At 47.4% G+C, this 23,283-nt stretch overlaps 1 protein-coding gene across 1 annotated transcript in view; it reads left to right on the top strand.

The window, feature by feature from the left end:
* The first annotated feature begins 280 nt into the window (after positions 1-280).
* Positions 281-23,283, top strand: part of BGLAP (bone gamma-carboxyglutamate protein) — a 52,797-nt gene continuing 29,794 nt past the window's right edge. Inside the window, exon 1 of the mRNA XM_069650065.1 lies at positions 281-434. Within this exon, the coding sequence (XP_069506166.1) occupies positions 374-434 (61 nt within the window). The 5' untranslated portion in view covers positions 281-373. The remainder of the gene's footprint in view (positions 435-23,283) is intronic.

The following is a 23,283-nucleotide window of genomic DNA, read 5'->3' as shown; positions in this document are numbered from 1 at the left end:
ACTTTTTGTTCATAGTCGTCTTATGTAAAGCCTCACGTGACCTTAAGTATAGTGGTGTTGCCACAACACTGTATTGGAACATCTCCACACCATTTCTATTTCCAGCAATCATTCTTGGCTAGCTTTGCAAGATACATTTCCATGAAATTGACGAATTCGTGTTCCCACTTTTATGTGGCAGTTGGAGTGGTAGGCGTTTGGCCCTAGTGCTGCTCCTGGCGCGTCCAGCCTCTGCAATCACGGGAGTATGGGCGGGTCTTGGCCCGGATCTGCCAAGCTAGGATGGACAGCAGATTATATAAATGGCAGCTAGGTTCCAGCCGGTGCCGGGGCAACAACCTTAAGAGGCTGGAAAAGACGAGTAGGAGGCGAGATGAAGGTTCTGATCCTGGCAACCGTGTTGGCGCTTGCTGCCCTGAGTCTCTGCCAAGCAGGTAAGAATTGCTTCAGGAGCGGCAGTCCCCCAAGCCATAGCGAGGGGGCAGCAGGACACCATCACGCTCTCCCTTGTGCTTTTCTGCTGCCCAGGCTTCCTTCTTTATTATCCGACCAGCTTACTTTCTCATAATCAAGAAATGTGCTGTAGCAGGCAAGCTGTCAGTTCTGTTCCCTGGGGACCAGGATTCTAATCTTCACTTCTGCACTTGAAGAATAAGTGAGATCCTCTGCAAAGCACTCCATTAGCCTGCCCCTTAGATTACCGAGGCAGTCTGTTCTTAGATCAGATGCAGGGCGGCTGTGCAGCTGTGCTGTCCTGGCGTGGCATGAGGGGGCTCTGCTGGGAAGCACTCACGCCTTAACAGGGGGACCCCTGGTGGTACTCGTCTGCTAAGGCAATACACCTGCCCCCTAAGCCATCGGCGAGATATAACGTGTTGCCATTATGTTGCTATGGCAGCAGAAGCACAGCAGTAGCTTGTGTAATTGGGCCACTGAATTCTAATCGCAGCTTCTCCACTTCACCAAATTGTGCAGTCCTGGGAACATGCGTGCTCCTCTCTAGGCCTCAGTACTCGTGTCTTCCAACATTGAGTATGGAGGAAGCGGAGTGCAGGCTGTGTCACAAGTATGCGGTGGCAGTTTATGTGGTTTATGTTCTCTTTGTAGGTAAACGATTTCAATAGAGACCATATAACCAGATAGCAAACAGGATTATATACCCCGAAACATAAAAGTGATACGTTTTCACAATTCATCTAACATTAAAGTTTAAAACTTTGACATATCCAGGACTGAAAACAAATGTCTGTTGCAGGTAGACAATACATGTTTGGTCTGTGAAGACTATTAAGTGAGTGACTACTAAGACCTGATTATGATTGTGGCAATACTCGTCGTAAAAAGCAGAAGGTATTTGCAAATACTGCCTCTTTTCACCGCCGGCTCATTGTGGCATACGGGTATTTACTGCATGTGTTTTCCGTAAAGGGGGCTGTTCTTTTGCAGTGATGTATATCTGCGCTACACAAGCGGAGAGTTGGCAGGCAAGCTCAGAGCACATAACCCCCATCTCTACCAAGGGCTTGATAGATGGTCTATTTCATCGTCTCGGATGTCAGCTGAGATAATCAGAAAAGCTTCTCGACAGGAGTATCAGTGTTCTGATTTGTGCTGTCAACAGACACCCTTCCCCTTGCACTCGCTCCCACACTTGCTCTTTCTGTCCTGTCCCTAATCTTACAACTCCTCTCTTCTTCCTCTCCTACTCTGCTCCAATATCCCCTCTCCTCTTTCTCACCTTTTGTCCCTCTCTCCTGTCACTTTCACAATCCGCACTCACTCTCACCCGTCCTCACTCTTCCACACTCAACCCTCCTCACTTTGCTTCTCCCTCCTCTCCTCACTCTGCTACTCCCCCGCGACTCCCCACTCTGCTACTCTCTCACCTTTCCTCACTCCTCTACACTCAACACTCCTCACTTTGCTTTTCCCACCTCTCCTCGCTCTGCTGCTCTCACTCCACCTCACTCTGCTTCTCTCACCCTTCCTCACTCTGCTACTCTCACTCCTCCTCACTCTGCTACTCTCACTCCTCCTCACTCTGCTACTCTCGCCCTTCCTCACTCTCCTACTCTCTCACCTTTCCTCGCTCCACTACTCTCACCTCTCCTCTCACTCCATACCAAGGGATATGGTGCCTTGCTCACCCTGCTCTACTAACCTCCCACTCTCCAAATACCCAAGCCCTTTCACACTACCTACTACCCTCACTCCTATCTCATACACTCCACTTACTTATACAAGCACCCCCGAAAACACACTCTCACTCACTGCTTTACTCTTACCAAAACAGCGCAACTCACCATCAGAACCAATACCTGAACCTTTAATCTGCTCCAACTTCTCCACCAACTCTTCATCATTCCACTGCACTGTCTGGCCTCGCCTGGTCTCTCTGTCCGCCTCCATTCCCTCTTTGACTTCACCCCAGCAACCTCACTCTGTCTCTCATTCACTGCTTTTATAATGCTCTCCTCTTGGTTTGAATCATCTCCCCTTGGTGCTCACCACAAACTGTGCCTAGTCTTTAAATAGGGGCTGGGCTACACCAGAGCACAGCTGTGAAAACCCCTCTTAGCTCAGCCTCTTTTTCAATCTCAATAGCCTGGTGCTCAGGATGCTTGCTTTTCTCATGGTTTTCTTCTTGTGATGGTGAGTTATGCTGCCAATTCGGTTTGGGGAGGATCTCTGCATCTCTCACTCTCCCCTGCAGTCTCTTCTCACTCTGTTTTCTGTTCCCACTCCATTCGCCTGTGGTACATCTGGGGTTGGTGTGGCTGGTGTTGGGTGTCATGCCTGTTTGGAAAGAGAAATCCCAGTTAATTCCATTTCCGTTCTTGACTCAATTCTCCGGATTCCAGTTTGGGTTTTCTTGGTGGCACCCAATTGCATTTTGGGAGATGCAGTTCTGAAAGCAGCAAACGAGAACTCGAGCCAGAAAACTAGTTTGGCGGTATAGTGCAACAATGGGTGGTATCATTGTTAACATGCATGACACATGAGGCTGCGGTGGGACTGACCCGCCCCCCCCGCGTACCCCCAACTACCCATCCCCACCTTTGAGGGATGGTGCGCTTGGGCTTACACCCAGCTAGGCATCTACCCCAGGTTGAGAGGGGTCCGTGAACCCACTGACATGGTCAGGACTCTGACCAAGTCACACAGACCAGAGGGTCGTCCATCTTTTCTTTTATCCTCCACTTCACCCCAACGCACGGCCCTTCCCTAAATGACTAAAATTCCCGCCCTCTTGCTTAGAGAAAGAAATCCACCTTTCATCCACATGGATGGCATAGCCAGTGTAGTGGGGCCAGGGCACAGCCTCCCCTAGCCCCCAGCCCTGCACGCCATTAGGCTGTGTGAAAGCTGCTGGCTTGACATTGCATGTAGAACATGGACGGAGCCACTGGCTGCCCGCCTCCATCTCCGCCATTTCACCTTGCCCAGCCGAAGTACTCTTCCCTTTCTATTGTAGATCAGTCTACAACAGCCAATCCCATGCTGCCAATACAGCAGGTGCGTCTGCGAAGGTCAGAGCCCTTTACTGAAGAGGCGCGGCTCATTGCCTGGTCTGTACAGTGATGGCAGATGTATACATTCTACTGGTTGCTCCACTGACACACACTGGACATTAGCCCGAGCTCTTTACAAGTGGGGTACAGTTGCCTGCGGGCTCCTGGGTACTGTGGCACCTGAGGAGTAATCTAGCAAAATGAATACAGTGTGTGTGAGTTGTGGAAGACCTTCACAATCTTTGTGGAGTGAGTGGGTGAAGGGCCTCGTCCCCCCTACATAATACACACAGATTCAATACGCAGACACAGTAATGGCGCACATAGGCAATAAAGACGCCACAGCTGGCCTGTGCCACAGTAGAGGGTCAAACCTGTGGGGACTTTGGCCATATGTATCCATATTAAGCGAATACCTGCAAGATGCCGCCACACCTCGATGGACGCGCCGAGATTTCTTTTTACTTAAGTGCAAGGCAATGCACACACCTTTTACCGGTCAGGTACGAGTGGCAGGCCACCCCGTCAGACTTCCCTGAGGTGCATATCCTAAGTTCCTTGGTGTTCGGGTTTGCCGAACGGGTTGACCCCTAGTAGGCAACCAAAATAGAGCTTTGCCATTTCTGGAGGAGTTGGTGCCAGCAGATGTGTGAACTTGTACCACCACCTTCCCTGTTATGATGTTTGTACACACTGCTGAACCATACCGTGGGGGGAGGGTGGCAAAAAGGAGTCTGCTGAGCCTAAAAGCAGGGAAGGCCTTGTGGTGCACACGCGCAACAGTCCCACGAACGGCGGCCTCGCACATCTCACAGCATTGACCCTGGCAAGATATCACAGATCGAGAAGCAATCCCAATCGTGACTACACTTTCAACAAGAGAAACAACATATCAAATGTGGGATTAGCATAATTAACCTAAAAACATTTGACCTAAACATTTGATCGAATTCCTTTGACCTTTTATCCGGTGAAATTTAATTAAATATATATATGGGGGTGGCTAAGGGTATAGATTAGGTTGAGGGGTCAAATAAATTCGATCAAATGTTTTAGGTCTAATAGACCCAAACCCAAATTGCACGAACACCCAGGAGCCTCGGAAAGTGGGATTACATCTACCGTATTAGCCTGCATTCGTATGCAGCCTCTGTACCACTCTGCCAATGCTTATTGTTTTTTTGCCGTCTGGGGCCTATCCTGCTCCCTCCCAACCCCTACTTCTCCATCTCCACGCAAAGTGATATCGCGGGAAGCGATGGAACACGACCTTTCGACCCTTGACAAAACAGGAAGTGCCATCACATAGCATTGTTCCTAAGCACACTGCGACAAATATGGTTACAATATCACTATAATGTGATATGCATTTCATACAAGAATGGATCGCCATATGTATCGTTAAGATCAGTGCGTACAGGCCCATATTACCAAATAACTGTGAATGCAAGCATACGTCCATGGCCAAATGATAATGATGTGCTATTATATAGCATTTATGCTTAAGCGCTTCATATAGAAAAAATATACATACAATAGCACCCAGCCTGAGTTGGTACTCATTTATCAACCTCAGAAGGATGAAAGGCTGAGTTGAGGTGTTTAAGAACAGACTAAATCAGTGACTCACCCCCTGAAGTGTGCCTGAAATAAACCTTTAATGAGTCTACCAATTATTGTATAGAATTCTAGAAAGACAAATTATTTGGTATTCCCATTGTTTCTTATTTAGGGTCACTGCTGAAAGTCTTAGACTTGTCTTAGACTTGTGGAACCCCTGTTCTTTTTTTAAACTTTTTTTTTTTATTTTTTATTAAAGAGGCCAGAAAAAGAAAGCCAGCCACTCCAGAAGCAATGAGCTCCATGCCGCTGACCACAGCCCAGGACCTTGCAGTAAAATAAAAGAGAAAACATTTTTTCTTTTAGGGTAGCAAGGGAGACCTCAGGGGCCGCAGTTGCCACCCCTGAAGACATCTCTCCTTGCATCCCTTTGCAGAGTGACCATCTTGTTTTTTGGAAAGCTTTATTTATGTTCCAGGTATCACATAATTAGTGATGGTAATACAAGTCGTCACATCATGTATCTTGAACTTTCGGTGATCCCAGAATTTAAACAATTTAACTACATTAGAACAAAAACAACTTAGCTGGCCTGGCGGTGGCTCACAATCTCCAATATTTCATGATTTCCCCTTCCATTATGCTTTCATCCAGAATGTTTTATATCTCCTTTTATTTAGCAATCCTTTCCCCTCTTTAACCATACCCTTTCCCCCTAGCTCTATTGCATATCAAGGTATTGAGAAATCCGTCGTAAGCAATGGTTTATAGAAATGGGGTTCTCTTTCCACCCCCATTTCGTGAAGAGGCAACCACACTTTAAGACATTTATGATAATTACCATTGGATAAGGCCCAACCTTTCTCCATGGCCAAGACCCCCATATTTTCACCAACCATAGTGCGACAATCATCCCTACTACAGATTTCCAGCACTGGGCCAAAACCATTCTAGCTGCGGTCAGTAGGTATGTGAGCAAAGTCGTTCGGGCTCGCTGGCTGCATAACTCCGTTACGCCACAGCGCCACTACCAATGGGTCCATAGGCAATAGTACCGCAGTTATTTCTTTAACGTATCCTAGTATCTCATTTCAAAATAGTTGAGTCTTCGGGCAGAACCACCACATGTGGCTCAAGTCCCCTTCCCTAGCACAATTTCTCTAGCATAAAGACGAGGATTGCTTGGTTTTTCTATGGATGCACTGTGGGGTAAGGTACGATCTAACGCAGATCTTATAGACTGATTCTTTGATCGTGACCATTTAGAAGCCTTATGTCCCCTACTCCATATCTGTCCCCAAACTTCCTCTGAGATTGAAATACATGGCAATCATCATCTCTCCACAGTTGGATCAGTTCAAAACATACAAAAGGGAATCTCTTAAATGGTCACAAGTCGAAGGTTTGCTACCACTGTCTTTTAAAATCTTGTTTCCCATCAATTTCTCCCTGTGCTCTCAACTGCTACTGTTAAGAGGTCACTAGCTCCAGGCTCTGTAATTGTTGCAACATCTTTCCACAAGGTATAACAGTAGCTGAAGCTTTATGTCCACGGGCAGGGAAGCATCCTGGTGTTTGGGTTTAGCTTCCTCAGAGGACTGTTAAGGGTTTTATCACCTCCCTTGTTTGGTGTCCTGATGTCTACCCCTTGCCCCCTCTGTTCCTGTTCTGGTCAAGGCTCACCTCATAGCCCCACCATACATTTGTTCCTCCTCCCGCCGTGGGCACAACCCCTCATATCGAGGCTTCACGCCAAACCTCTGCCTTTAGCAATGAGTGCCACCTAGTACCCTCATCCTCCTCTGGCTAGTTCTGACCTCACCAGCCTTCACCCTCACATAAGTTCCCTTTGCTACTGGCTGATTCTCCCCCAGCACCGTCCATTCCAGAGCCCCTCTACTGAGAACGAACATGGACAAATAACCTGTTTTATGGGAAGCCGCCCATTCGGGAGGATGGGGGGGTATCTACAACCATGCTTTAGCTCACTATGCCTTTCACAGAGGAACAATATCCCCTTTCAGATCAGGCTGGTCCCACCCACTTGGGCAGTGCAGCACCGAAATGCTAGGCAATTCCCTTCTGAACAAGAGTACCAACAGCAACCCCAGACACGTGTTTCAGCTTTATTGGGCCTGCTCAGTGAGGTGAAGCAGCACCTCTCTAAGCACAGTGGATCATATCTAGATTAACCTGTGTAACCTAGAGTAAAAACCCAAGTCCCAAACATTCACAAAAAAGACTGGGAGCCCCTCTAGTGAGAACAAGCACGGCTAAATAACCTGTTCTATGGGAAGGTGCCCACTCGGGAGGGTCTACAACCATGCTTTAGCTCACTGTACCTTTCACAGAGGAAAAATATCCATTTGCATTTCCTGAGTGGAATACATTCCATAGAATAGGGTATATGACCCATGTTCCTTCTCAGTAGAGGAGCTTCCGCACTTTGTTTTATTGGACAGTTGTATGGCGCCTATACACAAGTGTTTCCAGGCAACACAAGATAAAATGGGGGAGGGGAACATAGGAAGAACAACAACAAACGGTTAAATTGGACTTGTGGCAATCCTACCGTGCAAGTGCAAGAACAAGGTGGTAAGTGCAGGGGTTCGGAGTAGAGGGAGAAGTGCAGGAGTGAGCTGCCCAAGGGAGAGGGACATAGGGCAAGTGTGGGGGGGGCAAGAAGGCAAGTGTCAGGGGAAAAAGGGAGAGGGAAAGGAGGGTAAGTGCGGGGGGCAGGGTGGACGAGGTTAGGGCTAGTCTGGGGAAGGAAGTCTGAGGGCAGTGCTGGCAAGGGATGCTGGGCGGACTGGTAGGGGGGTGGTCTAGCCCCTGTATAACTCTGAAGAGACCAGGCCCCAGTTGCAGATGCAGATGGAATGTTAGTACGGGCAGGGGAGAGGAAAGGAATAGGCGAAAAGTTAAGTCTTGAGAAGTTTCCGGAACTTAAGAAGATCCGGCTTAAGTCTGAGGCGGGCAGGAAGGCCGTTCGAGAGGGCGGAACCAGGCTAGGAAAGGGATTTACCTCCCACTCTCCCACTCTCTGTTTGTAAAAACATTTGACCTGCAGAGAGCTGGAGCCAGAGGACTGAAGGACTCTGGCAGGGAAGTATTTAGGGAGGGAAAGCTGGATATAGAGAGGTCCCAGGCCCCAGACAGCCTTGTGGATGATGCAAAGCGTCTCAAATTTGATCCTTGAAGTCACCGGGTGCCAGTGGAGAGATTTTAGGGTTGGAGAGATACAGCCCTGGGCTTGAGGCCAAGGATAAGTCTCAGAGTCTACTATGGATTAGTTGAAGGGTGTGAAGGGAGGGAAGAGGCAGATTGAGGAAGATGTTGCAGTAGTCCAGCCTAAAGTGAACCAGGGCTCTGGAGATGTTGAGCTTCTGGGGCAAGGTGAGGAAAGGGAGGAGGAGGAGGAGGAGCTCTGTCTTACTGGCATTAAGGCAGAGATCATTGGCAGAGCAACATGCCTGAGTAGCAGCCAGGCCTTCAGGTATGAGAGGGCAGGATGTAGATGATGGCAGCTTGAAGGAGAGTTATGCGTCAACTTTGAAATACTGGAAATGAGGGGAGAAGGTGGAGATCAAGTGTGCCAGAGGGGCAAGTAGATGTTGAAGAGCCATGGCAATAGGATAGAGGCCCGAGGAACGCCACAGGTAGAGAGTGAGGTGGAGGAGAGAAAAGGACCCATTTGCATTTGGGAGGGTCTGTTTGAAAGGAAAGAGGTCAACCACGCCAGTGTCTGGTCTGTGATGCCTAGGGTATCATGGAGAAGGTTGATGAGGATGGAGTGGTTGACTGTGTCAAAGGCAGAAGACAGATTAAGGAGGTTCAGAACAGACAGTGTGTTAGAGTCCAGGTTAGAGAGCAGGTCTTCACTGGTTTTCAGGAGAGCAGTTTCGTGCCTCTGGATGCCCAGAAACCAGACTGGTGGTCATGGAGGCAGCCAGCCAATTTGGTGTGGAGGGTCAGTTGTGGGATAAGCAGCTTCTTCATGAATTTGCCCAAAAAGGGGTGAAGGAAATATGGCGATAGTTAGCCGGGCAGGAAGGGTCTTCAGACAGCTTTTTATGAGAGGGTACACAAGAGAGTGCTTAAAGGGTTGTCTGAAGGAGCCAGTGGTGAAGGAATGGTTGCAGAGGTCAGCCAAGACTGGGGCAAGAGAGGCAATACTGTCCTTGATGGTTCTGGAGGAGCAGGGGAGCACCCGTTTGGAGGAGAGTTTCATAGAACGGGCAACTCTAGAGATCTTGTCTGGTGCAATGGGAGAGAAGGAGGAGAGTATGGGTGAGAGAAGGGGCCAAGGGAGTCAAGAGATGGGTTGTTTAGGGGGGGAGCAGAGATCAGAGAGGACAGAATATCCAGAGTTTTGGAGGAGAAGTGGGAGGCCAGCACAGTGCAGAAGGCCTGAGAGGGAGAAGGGGTGGTGGAGACTGAAGTAGGATTGGCAAGCTCCTGGCATATTTTAAAAAGTTCAGCTGTGTTATTGAAGGCTCCAGAGATGTGGGCTTGGACATGAGCCCTTTTGTTAGAGTAGATGTGAGATGATATTGCCTTTGGAGTAGGCGGCAGGCCAGTTTGTCAGTGGATGAGTTAGATGCCTGCCACTTCCGCTCTGCAGCCTTGCACTTGTGTTTCAAAGCTGCCAGGTTGGAATCATACCAAGAGTTGCATTTGGAGGCAGGCTTCCTGCGGATCCTCATGACAGGGGCAAGTATGTCCAGGGTGTTGGTGATGGAGGTTAGCAAGAACAGAGTCAGGAGAGTGAAAAGAAAGGGGAGGAGGCAGGAAGAAGGAAGAGGCAAATGCAACAACTGACACACGCCTCATCGGTCGAATGACAGAGGAGGACACTGGCAGAGCAGGTGTAGGCATCATCAAAAGACAGGGGAGGTCAAAGTGGGAAGAGAGGAGAGAGTGGTCCGACGAGGAGAGAGGGGTAGTAAGAGGGTTGGAGAGGGAGATGTTTGATGAGATGAGAGCATCCAATGTGTGTCCGACAGAGTGGGTTGGGCCAGAGAGAAGGATAGTGAGGGAAAGGGAGTCGCAGAGGTCTGGAAAAGGTGCAGTAGCAACATCAGGGGAGTCGAGATGGATGTTAAAGTCTCCAAGGAAGATACGTTTGGGGGAGGAGGCAAGAAGAGAGGAGGACAGGTCCGTCCATTCTGAGAGGAAGAGGGAGGTCGGCCCATGGACCTGTAGATGGTAGGAAAGTATGAGAGAATTAGGTGAGACACAAATCCTGCATAGGCTTTCAAGGGAGGAGTAGGATTGAGTAGGGATGATAGAGACAGGAACCCACTCAGGGAAGATCAGAGCCACTCCACCACCAGGTCTGGACGGCATGGGATTGGACAGGATCTTGTAGCCCTCAGGGAGAAGAGTGTCAAAAGCATTGACAGAGCTCGCCTTGAACCACTTCTAAGTGAGAGTAAGGACGTCAAGGTCTTCAAGGAGGTGACATATGTCAGAGGAGTGTTTGATAGCAGATCGTAAATTGAGAGTAACTAAGTGAAGCTGGTTGCCCCTTTTAAATGATTTGCAAGGGGGGCACAGGGATGGGGGGACACCACTGGGGGGGTGGGATACTTGTGATGTGGGATGGAGGGGTGGCCGGAGAGGGGGAGAGGTTAAAGGGAGTTGGACGACTCCTGTCAAGAAGGAGGAGGTTGGGCTGAGAGCCCTGGCCATGATAGTGCCATTGTGATGGACATTAATGGTGCATTTGGAAGATGCAAAGTGAGCCAAGAGCACTTCCCATCTGGTACCACTAGTAATGGGTGAGGAAGAGAAAGGGCAGAGGGCAGAATCCATGAGTCAGAAGAAGGAACAGCAAAGAGAATGTCAGTGATAGTCTTTCTTGAGGAAGCATTGATGTAGGTGTCTGCAATGGGCAGACCAGGGTTGAATCTCAGGAGTGCCTTTTTAAATGTATTCCATCCAGACTTCGTGAGAGAAGGAGCATAGGTGATGGAGAAGCAATTTGAAAAGATAGGGGAGACAGAGAGCACCAGAGGGGCAGAGACCGATAGGGTAGGCGGAAATAGGGGAATTGCAGGGGAGAGGGATAGAGGCACTATGCAACTGTAGAAACTCCCTAGGCGGTCAAGTAAGCAATAGCAATGGGCACCCTGGAATGTCCAGGTTGAAAGATCATTAACAGATTGGAAAAGCAAACCTAAATTCGAATTTGCGATAGAGCACTAAAAAGCAGTACAAGATGGAGGATGCAGTTGGAAAAGCACATCTAAATTTGAATTTGCCAGGGAGTACTAAAAAGCAGTAGAAAATGGAGGATGCACAGTTGGAAAAGCACACCTGAGAGTCCAAATGGAAGTAATATTTTTTGAAGTAGGGCCTTAAGATAACAGTACCAAACCGCAGGGAGCATTAGTAGGTGGCATAACGGGATGTCTATTACAAATGATGCTATGAATGGAGGTTACAGTTAGGCAGGTGGGAGAGGAGCAGGAAGCAAAAAGGGTGTGTGTGGTCAAGGCCAATGTGAAAGCAAGTTGCTTACGCAAGCACATTCAGAGTCAAGATATTGATCATTGGCAAAGGTGTGCAGTGGTCTCAGTCCTTGTGTTTTCATTTTGGGAGAGATTGGCTAGAGGCACAGGGTTAGGAGGCTCCTTCCGGTGCCAGACAGGGCCAGGCAGGGGCCTTAGAGAGAGGGCCTTGATAGGTGAGCCGGCTCTCACCTGCTGGCTCTCCATTTGGATATAGGATGCAGATCAGCCAATGAGACAGCAGCCACAGATGATGGTAGATGAGGCACTCTGCTGCCTGCAAGCACTACAATGGCGGCAGACATATTTAAGAGTGAAAAAAGGCCTCAATAGTGAACAGCCCCACTGGGCAATAAGGGTAATCTGACTGCAGCACTGACTCCAAAATGATCTTAGCTGCACACAAATTGATGAAAAAAGCCTGATGGACAAATTAGGGCCACGTGTGCAGTCATCGTCGGTGCGCATGAAAAATTGCGCAATATACAACAGCAGAGCCCACTGTGCTTACCTGGTGATGCTGGGAGCTCCGTTTAAGGATACCGCCTCGTGCTCACAGTGAAGAAGGAAGAAGAGCATCTGCAAGCGCAGGCAAGGTAGAGATGAAATGGACAATTGTTTAATTTCTTTTTAAAGGGGTAATTGGGGTAAAGCCAGGTAGGGCAGGAGGGTTGGCCACCCCCCTGGCTGCTCCCTGATGCACCTCCATCCTTCCTGCAGAGCTGGCACTCAGAGTTGGGTGGCATCCCTGATATTTAAAAAACACAGACAAAAAAAACACTTTGAGTGGTTCGCTGCATGCACACGTTGGCACTCCACTCACAGGGTTGTTTTCTTTTTAAAATATCAGTGATTGAGCGCCAATCATGAAATGTAAAAAATAAACCTGTTAGTGGTGCACCGCAGTGTGCATTGCGGCACCTGTGTACCCCCAAAGGACTTCAATACCCTGCGGCTTCAGGTTTCCAAGTCCTTCTTTGGCACGCAAGCCCAAATTTGCCTAATTTTGGTGGCGTGCAGTGACAGAAGAGAAGGAGAAGACCTAAGGTAAATGTATGTGTTTTGTGGTTGTGTGTTGTGTATGAATGCTTGTGTGTGTGTGGTTGAATGTAATGCATTCTGCGTGTGTGCGTGTGTGTGTAAAATTAGTTGAGTGAGAGTCTGTAGCTGTGCATGCGTGTATGTATGTTAGAATCAGTGTGTGAGGGTGTGTCTGCATATATAAGTGCAGTGCATGTGTGTGTGCAGGTTTGGTGAACGGTCGCTTTAAATCCCTTCCACAGACTGCTGGCAGTAATAGGTTGTGCCACCAGCTTACTGCATGTGATTCATAGAGACCATTTCTAGCATAGATAGGTTGTAGCATCAGCTTCCTGCATGTGCTTTAAAGTGACCATCAACTTTAAATCTCATGGGTGAAGCTGCTGCCACATCGTATTTCTGCCAGCAATGGCCACTTTAAACCACACGCATGAAGCTGATGCCACAACCCATCTGTGCCAGCACTGCTAATCATGTTTCCCTAGACAATTGTATGGCGCTTTATCCCGTTTGCTGAAGTTCATCATTCAGCACATATATTACAGATAATGTTCTTGGTACCCCAATCTTTTTTGGCTATGATCGGTCGGTCGTGCTAATTTCAATCAATATTACTTTATTTCCGCGGTTAGCCATAAAAGTATTACAAAAAAAGATAAAAAATTGCCAATTTGAAACACAAGCATATATCAAAATCATAAAAATGTACCGAGTACAATCACAGAATAATTACAAATTAGTCATCAAGTATTTCTGACTCAACCCATTCCAGATTACACTAAGGCGATACTTTTTACAAAACCAACTCCTAAAAGCATTTAGATTTCATTCCTGATGCATAAAAGTTGAACTAGTGTAATCAGCATCTTAGACTATTTTAGTTTTTAGAAGTTTCCTAATTAAGGCATAGTATACAGACACATTTCTCTTCTCCTCCAGGCAATGGCCAGGTAAGTAGCCTTTCTCTGTGCGGAGTGTAACAAAATGGTCTGCATGTTTTCTTAGACCTGATGGGGTTCGAGACATGATGACCACGTCGTCGGCAAAACAAAGGATGCCAATCTTTACACCCCCAATGGATGGTGCATCCGAGGCATTCATGGGGAATTCCGTCAATAAACCATCAAAGATGAGGTGGAAAAGGAGTGGAGCAAGTATACAGCATCGCCTAACTCCCGTCTCAACTAGAAAGTTCCCCGTGGTCTCCCCAGCAAGACCCCTTCTCACCTTTGCCAATGGCCCTTCAGACAAATCCATTATGCCTTCAATAGAGGAAGAGGTACGTCTTTGGCTAGGAACGGTCCCCATAGTGCCGATCTGGGTATGCTATGAACAGAAGCTCTTAAATCAATGTAGAGTAAGTGCAGGTTGCCACCTTTAATGGCCACTTATGTACATGGTGATAGTACAAGTCTAAAGACCTGGTCCATAGTACTCACACCTTTGATAAAGCCTGGCTGGAGGTGGCTTAAGGCATTAGCTTCCGTTACCCACTTTTCTTGTTCTTTTGGAGGGTTTTGCCGAAGATTTTGCTACTAGCATCTAGTAGGGAGATCAACCTATATTTCCCAGGGTCACACGGGCCCAGTTTTTTGAAAATGGGTACGATCTCTGCCACTTGCCATTAGGGGTTTTGTGGCCTGTCTTAAGCATGGCATTGAATCATGACCATATATATGGTATCCATATTGCTGTTTTGCTCATAAACCGGTTCACTGGCACAAGGTCGGGACCTGGGGCTTTTCCACCGGACTGGCTACAAATTGCTTTTTTTTTTTTGTTACTTGTGTAAAATCAAAGGAAATGATTTTTACAAGGATGAGTCAACGCAGAACTCACCACGTATACTGCTACTATCTTGCAAGTAAGGTAGTTCGTGCAATCATTAACAGAGTGTTCAAAGTTGATTGCGTTTAAGTCGTACTGTTGAGGTCCACAGGGTCTAGGTGTGTGACTTGTCATCTTTAGCCGCCCTGGTGCGTTACATCTCGGATATTTCTTGCATACTCGGGAGGGCCGAGATGTGATCCGCTGGATAAGCATGCTCTTTAGCATTTATTTTTGTAAAGGCCACTTCCAAGAGTTTGGAGGTAGCTACAGCACAGAGTGTTTTTTCGCCCGAGATGAGGCGGCACCACCATGTGTCTTCTTCCACCAGAACAGAGTTGCCCCATAGGGGTTCCAAGTAAGCCAGGCGTTCAGCTTTGAGAATGTGACAGTTTAGTAGGAGATGACGAATTTACTCCGTAACACCCTCAACCTGACACAACCTGCACGTGGTTACCGCGGCCTGGTTTCTTAGCCTCATGATTTCTCTTGTGTGGAGCAGATTCAGTCTTGCTCTTAGGAAGAAGGTTCGTAGCTTTCTGTTTGGAAATTTTTCACAGTAGGCCAGAGGCGATTTGAGGCTGCTGTATGTCGGTGGCAGGTGATTTAAAAATGTGATCGCTCTGGCTTGCTCACCTGTAGAGATCCAGTCTTGGTTTTTCAATTTTTGTGACACTCTTTGTAGGTTGTTTTTCAGGCCCTCTGTAGAGCAAGCCACTTCATGTAGATTTTTTTCTTGAGAGGAGATCCACTTCTTGATCTCCGGGCATTTTGTCGATTCCAGCTCCTTATTGATAATATTGAAAATTGGGAGACCGTTTTGGATGAGAGTCTTTCTGAAGATATCCAGAGAGGCGACGGCGACCGTTGCTTCCAGCGAGAGTAATCCCAACTCTCTTCTGAGGGCTGCAATAGGAATAGAGTTCGGGAGACAAAGTTGTTTTCCAAATGTAGCCCTCTAGCTTAGGCCAAATTGAGCTGGGCATGTTGATCGTGGCCTCCATACCATATGTGAGTGCCGGGACTACTTTCCCCTTATAGAAGTTGATTGTGGGATTCCAGGAAAATTTGCCGAACTTGCGATCGATCATCTTCATTTGCGAGGTTAGATTTTTCGCTTTCTCCCAAAGATGCAGTTGCATTTTAGTTTCCTTGGATGACACATCGATGTAAGTTCCCAAGTATTTAAAATGGGGAACAACTTCAATACGGCAATTGTTCACTGACCAAGAATACTGTGTTTTTTTCGCTCTTGGATTCTTGGCAAAGATCATCATTTTTGTCTTAGCGTTGTTTATCGTGAGGTTGTTGACGGCCATGTAGTCTGCCAAGTTGTCGAGTTGGCGTTGAAGGCCTATTTGCGTCTGGTCCAAGAGGATCATGTCGTCAGCGTAGAGGATCCGGGACAGCTCGATGCTGCCCAGCTTTGGCGGAAAGCTGCGAACCGTTGTTTCGGATTCTTGGAAGTCTCCCAGAAAAGCTACGAAGAGTGCAGGCGCCAACGGGCAGCCCTGTTTCACTCCTCTTTCTGCTGGAATTTCGTTTGTAAGAGAGCCTTGTTTGTTCAAGCGGACACATAGAGTGGTCTTTGAGTGGAGAGCTATGATCGGTTGAAGGATGTTATCTGGGCAGCTCCATCCCTGTAGCTTTTTCCATAGACACGTTCTGTCGACTCTGTCGAAAGCCTGCGACAGGTCTATAAAGGCTACGTAGGTAGTTGGTGCCCCCCGCTTTATCTTGGCCTTAAGAATGCTGAGAATGAGGATGTTCACTCCCGTCCCGCCGTTCTTCTTGAAGCCCGTCTGGAATCGGTCTTCACAAGGGGCGGTTTTGGCCCAGCGCCGAAAGTGGTCGAGAAGAAGCGTAGCGAAAAGTTTGCCCATGATATCTAGTAGGGCTATCGGCCTATAGTTGGCAGGATCTTCTCTGCTTCCCTTTTTGAAGATCGGAATCACAACAGCTTCCGTCCATGACGATGGTATCAGTCTGGTTGCTCTGCAATGCGCGAACAGGAGACTGATGAAATCTGTCCACTCCGCAGTATGTTTTTTTAAGTCCGTATTTGTAAGCCCATCAGGTCCCAGAGCTCTCGATGTTTTGAGCTTTTGAATACAGTCAAAGATGTCAGCTTTTTTCGAGACATCAACCCATGGGCTTTGGTTCGGTTCTGGGTCTGGGGTTGCAGTTGTAGGTGGAGTAGCAAAGAGCTTAGTGAAGAAATCAACCCAGGTGGCTGCCGGAACGGCATTGATCATGTTGGCTCTTGTATCGCCTTGCGAGGTGTTGATCAGGGCCCAGAAGTCAGCAGATTTTTTAGACGCCATCGTTCTCATCATGGTTTCTGCGTCGATTTGGTATAATGTGGCCCTCTGTAGTCTTATCCATGATTTGTAGCTTTTCTTTTCTTTTGCCCACATTTCCCAGCCCAGGATGGTGTTCTCGGCTTTGGCAGCACGCTTCATTTTTCTCAGATCCTTCTTCTTTTCTGCTATGACTTTGTCATAGGAGTGGTTGAAGGTACCGTTAGGCTTCTGACCCTTCTTCTGGCTAGACTTGTATTTAGTTAGAAGGGGGATGTAGTTGGGTCTCCGGAGTAGGTCGTCCGGTGTTGTATCGTCCACACTGGTGATATATTGTCGAGTCATCGCTCTGACGCTGGCAGCCGTCAGGCGAAGGCGCGTATGCTGGGGATTTGCTTCCACTGACAATGTATAGGAGGGGTTTTCTTGAGAAATGGAGGACCAGGTAAGGGTGAACATGTTATGGTCACTAGGGAACGTTTTGATCACCTCAAAGCTTTCGATCTCTGTGGACATAAGTTCGGAAATAAAGATATAGTCCAACGTAGCCGTTGAAGAACCTCTTTCCCAGGTTGGAATTTGCGGATGCCAGTCTTTGATCCATGCCGCGTTTTGTATGTTCCTGGCCGACATCAGTTTCATCCAGGCCTCTCCTCTCATTTCCGTTGATACAGCAGCTGCTGGTTTCGGCAAAGCTCCTTTTGGGTGGGGACAATTGGCGTTCAAGTCTCCTCAAATTATGAAATGGTCAATTTTCCACTCGATAACAATTGTGTCGATAGTTTCAACCATGGATTGGCAGAAGGCGGTAGACGACGTCCTTTGCGGGTTCCAGTATACAGTTACGATTGCCAAGTTGGTCACCGACCATTGGTTTGATGGTTCCATAAGGTGTGTCCATTCGATGACACATGCCAGTAGCCCGTAGGATCTCACAATGGTACTGACAATCCTTAAATTGTGGCCTGTTTTCACGGCGATGAGTAAGTCTGCCAAGGGGCGCCCTTGAAGGCCCCTAACCGCCGGGGAAGTCTCAATCTCAAATCCATCCATGGATGGTTTCTCTAGGAGCCACGTCTCTTGCAGACATAGAATATCAAAGCGGCCCAAGTCCTCACTGTTGGGATCCGTTAAGTGGGCGTGCCCTCTGGTGTTCCATGAGGCTAGTGACAACGACTTTTTGAGAGATGGAGGTCTGGCTCCGTTAGATGATTGCTATTTACTCCTGCTCGTGGAAAGGGCTCCTTTTAGCCAGTGCCATGGGCCAGTTGAAGACGGGTCTTTGTTGAGATTAACCGGAGCACCCAGAGATCCGGTAGCTGTCAGTTGATTCATGCTATTTGTGTAGCTGTTAAGTCTTCTTTGTGGCTGGGAGTTGTCTCGTTTCCTTTCGCTTCATTGCTGCCCGTGGTGTCTTGAGGTAGAGTGGACCGACGGGCTATACCTGGTTCTATTATGGGGACCTCGCGGTGAGAAGACCTCTGGTTCGTCAGCCGAGTATTTGCGACGGTCGTTCGTGTCTGGTCTCCTCTTGTGGGACTACGACTCCATTTGGCTCGGTATTCTTCGTACTTCCTCACGTCGTGCCCTTCCCCTGTCAGGACAAATTGCTTTGAATACCTCCTCCTGTCATAATTCTAACAATGATGGATCAAAGCCATTGGCCACAAGATTGGTAAAATCGCTCCCCCAGGCCGGGAAATCCGACCTTGGTTCATGATAAAGACCTGAAAAATGGTCAAGCCAGGTATTTTCAGTGATGGCCACTTGGATCGGGTTCTGGTTTGAATGATTTTGACACTATCCTCCAAAATTCTTTTGTTTTTTTTTCTCAATTGAAGCTTTATTGAGGGATTCCCATAATTCCATCACTTTCATTCTGTTTTTCCTCTGTTCTATTGACTTATATTTCTTTCTTTATTTTATTACTTTCTCTATCCACCCGCCTCGGTCTTTGAGGGCCTTCACTAGGTTGGTCTTTGTTATTCTGCACTCATGGTGATACCAACTAACTCTGGCACTTTGTACCCCCACCACAAGATCAGCAGATTTAGAGAAGAAAGGAGCAAGAGCAGCAGGGATTGTTGTAGCCGTTGTTATAATACAGTTGTTCACCACATCTGGGGACATTACAGTTCCTAAGATTGGTAATATTTCCCAGTATGCTGATGAGAAGGTAGTTTTTAGCGGACAATCCTCCCATGTTTATCTTCTCTTGTTGTTGGAAGGGCACCGGGCCTGCGTCTGTATAGGGGATATATGAGTCACAGATTCAATAGCAATAGTCATGGTTGCCCCCCCCCACTCATAAAGATTTCCAGGAATTTCGTAGTTTTCCAATTTGCCATATCCTCTAGTATCTAATCAGTGGGGCTATTTCTATCCCCACTGAGAAAGGTCAGGGATAGAGGGATATCTGGTGGTAAAGGCCCATTACACCTGCAACCTAATTTAAAGAACAATTATGCCATCTGTTTGGCATATTCCTAAGATGTTTTCTTCGTTGGCCCTACTATTTGTGGGATGACCCACATGGCATCCTCTTCTTCCATTAATTCAATCAGCTCATTGGATGGTTCAAATGGGAGGGTCATGTCCCCCAGGGTTATCACCAGAGGTTTACAACTATTTTCACGCTCCCCTTCCTCCATTAGCCACTCCAGTTTGTTAAGAATATCCATGCCTTCTTGACCATATGGTCTATTATAGACATTACAAATTAATAATGTACTGCTCTTTTTTTATCTCAGTAAGGAGGCATTGAAGATGAGGAGAGTCCGAATCCAGTATTTTAACCTGGGCATTCAGACCTTTGCTGACCCATGTACATAGCCCTCCACTTGGATGCCCCACTTTGCTCTAAGGCCCAGAAGCAGGAACCATAAAGGTGGAATACCCCTCCAAAGTGTGTTGTTTTGTGGCCCTTGTTTCTTGGAGATATATTATATCGAAACTTATTATAAATGTCGCCCACTCCTGATCATCCATATGTTTGGCTAGTCCCGCAATGTTCCATGATGCCACATTAATATCTTTGGGGCTGGAGCTGGCTTGGCCCAGTGGTTTGCAATATCTACTTGGCCAGATAATTAAGGCGAGGGGTGGCAAGTAGGAATCCTGGGGGTTAGGAGTTCCCCTGTAGAGTTAACTGGAGTTGCATTTGTAGGGGGCCATATTGCACTTGCCTATCAATGGAGTATTTTGCGGTGGATCCCCTTAGTTTAATCTGTAAATCTGATACCTGATGTAACCCGAAAATTGATTTACAACAAGCCTGATTTTAGGTGCCCATTGATCAAGGTGATCTTTATATAATCCGGGTCTTCAGGGTTTTCAGAATTAATGAGACACATATCAACTATATGTGCTCTAACCAATGAGATGCAATGTTTTCTATGCCATATCCAATGTATGTGCTTGTTTAATAGGCTCTCTCTGTCTTCCATGCTTCCCCTATTTAATCTCGGTCATATAAACTAAATGATTTGCCTCGCGACGTGTGGCCTTATTAACAGGATATCTACTGACCTCAGCCTGGCGCGTTAGATGTTTGTGGTCATTCTGGTCATCTTTTACTAGGTTGGCATTGGTCTCTTGTGATAGGCTCGCCTGCATATGATGGCTGGTCATGAAGGTATGGGTGGGTTTTGACATGTCTCTCTATCACCTGTTTAATTGATGTGAGATGCGTGTTGGATGGTGGTTGTCCTGTCTCCACTGGACAGGCTATGGTGTTTTTTGGTGTGCATGCATCACTCAATTCCACTAGCTTCTGGATCATTAGTTCCATCTCGGCTTTCATATCTAAAACTTTTTTTAAGCCATTTCTTGCCTCACCAACTGGCAGTCTTGGCAAAAGTATCGACCGCAACCATGAGGCACCTCTGATGTGATAGGCATTTCAATGGTCTTGCATATACCTGATTTTTTTTCCCCCATTTTCGATGATTGTGGCATCACTGTCCCGCAAGGTGGAAGGCTCAGCCCTCTCATTGCTAGTCGCCTCTGTTGGTGATGGCTCCACGAAGGGCAGAAAGCGGGTTGCAGTGGGGCCGGCTTCATCAATAGCAAATATAGGGGTGGGGAGGTTTCAGGTTGCTGACCGGGGATATTGTTTCCAACCTCATCCAGTTGTTGGGATAATGGAACGCTCCCTACACTTGTTGCTGGGTGCAATTCAAAGGGGAAAAAATTTGGTTTGGCACCCCCTCTCTCCCCGCTGGTTTGGATTTGGCAAGTGGCAGTGGCACTTTGCTGCAGTTTCGCCCTAGTCACCTCCTTTTTCGCAGTCGCCCCCTCCTCTATTGACCTGCCCCTCCTCATACCAGGTGGCTTCCCCTGTTTCTCCCTTTCCACCTGGTCGATATCATCCAGGAGGACCTCAATCTCATTGATCAGAATGTTGACCTCCTGAATCGGGGCGTCATTCACCCTGTTCTTCTCGGGCCCCTGGCTGGTGTGAATTGTGTCGTTCTGCTCTGTTTCAACACTTACTTCCAATCGCCATCACCAACTCTAGCACCAAACTGCCTCAACACAGGCTCCAGCGGGCTTCCTCCAGCAAACTTGAAATGGGTCCTTGGGTTAACCCCACCCAGCTGAGCAGACTTTGGCCCAGGATTGAGGTGCTTATGGTGTTTAAAGTACAAGATCGTAAAACTATTATACCCCCCACAGAATCTAGCTTGACAAGCTTTGGCCTGGGTTTAAAGTTATTGTAGTGCTTAAGATGCAAAGATGCATAAGTGCAAAAAGCAATGCTAGTGGTTAAATCACCACAGGTGTCTGTCTGCACAGACTTTTACCCAGGCTTCAGGGTGCTTGTAGTGCTTAAAGTGCAAGGCGTACAAAAGTGCAAAAGAACGATACTAGCTATTAGGCCACGACAGATATCTATTATCTTGTCAGGTTCGATGCAATGTATATGCTTAGTGAGTGTGTTAAAACATGGCAATTCATAGTAGCCCATTAAACATTCAAATTAAAACAAGGGGACATCAAAATACAGGTTGAAATCAAGCATATCAAAGTCCTGTTGGGCTTGGATTCAATGTGAGAAAGAGGCCTTCAGTAAAAGATTCACTTGCCCTACTCGCGGCTCCGTGCTAGGCCAGTGCGGTCGATCAAAGCAATAGTCATGGGTGAGAAAACCAGTTGTTGCTGTTTCACTGGAGGAACGCCTGGGTGGAACGCCTGGGTGGCTTAAGGGGCTGGGCTGCGGTGGTGAGAGAAAGGGGCATGGCTTCCAGGCCCACCTCAGTGGACCAGCGTTCAAGGCCCAAACACGTGACTTTGCGCAGATTTGACACGCACATTTGTGGAAATATTTAATGCCAGGACTCAAGGCAAGGGTGCACAAGGGGCGGGGCGGGGGGGAGGGGTGTCAGAGTCCAGTCACTTTATTCAGAGAGTGGACTCAGTCCCCCCTAGCTAAAAGAGAAACATTGGATGTCCTCTTTGAATTTATGAATTAAAGTCGACCTCAGCGATGAAACCTTAGGCCCGACACTTCACCACTGCACTATATAACCTGATGAAAAATAACTAACAACTAAATGTGAAATGTCCCATTTCGGTACTGCATGTTCCAGGGAAAACATTTGTATTGGTTCTTGGAATTTAAAACATGCACACCTTTTAACGTTTTCAAAAACACTACTAGAAGAAAATGTCCTGTCTTGCTTTTGTGTGTGTGTTGATTTTATGAAAGTCAAATGCCGTTCGTCCTGTTCAATTTGGGTGGTTATGCAAAGCCAATTTAATTAAATGTGCATATTTCGCCTTGATATGCTAATTTCTGTTGACGTCACATCCCATTGCGTTTGTTGATTAGTCCCCCCCCACCAGGGGTGTTGCTAGGTCTGGAAAAGATCTGGGGCTGCACTAATGTCAGGACCAACGGGACTCGGGGCTAGCTGGCCTTTTGGTTGTAGCCCCAGAGCTTCTATCCGGGGCTACAACCAAAAGACCTGGTGATATAGACCACCCCCCGCCCCGCTACTCCCTAGCAACACCTCTGCCAACCACTTTAATTTTTAGGACTTGACCGTTGTTTAGGACCCTCCAAGAAAACATCTACCCCCATGTGAGGCCCTACCCATGAATCATTTAGACTTCGGGAGATAGCCGCTCTTCCTTGCACCAAAAGCTGCCTTTGCCACTGGGGACAATCAATTTAATTTGAATGAGAAGCGCCTGCCTTTGCGGATCTAGGCCTTTCTGAAAGCTTGCAAAATAAAATGGGCCTCATGCAGCAAATTCTGCTGCAGTGGTAAAGACATCTGACATTTGGTATTCTGGTACACCGTTTGCAGTATGAAATACTGCCATATCACGGAATAGGACAAAATGACCGAGGGCAAAAAGTCTGACCCCCAAAAGTCTGACCACCGTTTTTTCCGCAGATATATATGTGGGGGGTAAAGTTAATAAAAATGTATAGGGGTAAGGTGGGGGGCTGTGGAGGGTCTCCGCACACATATATATTTGCGGAAACATGAAGAAAAATAAATAAGGTCAGACTTTTTG

Source organism: Ambystoma mexicanum, chromosome 1p (genome assembly GCF_040938575.1).
Source record: "Ambystoma mexicanum isolate Mex_15411 chromosome 1p, UKY_AmexF1_1, whole genome shotgun sequence".
Classification (NCBI taxonomy): Eukaryota; Metazoa; Chordata; class Amphibia; order Caudata; family Ambystomatidae; genus Ambystoma; species Ambystoma mexicanum.
The sequence above is the reverse complement of the archived record's forward strand: the minus strand, read 5'-3'. Positions and strand labels throughout refer to the sequence as shown.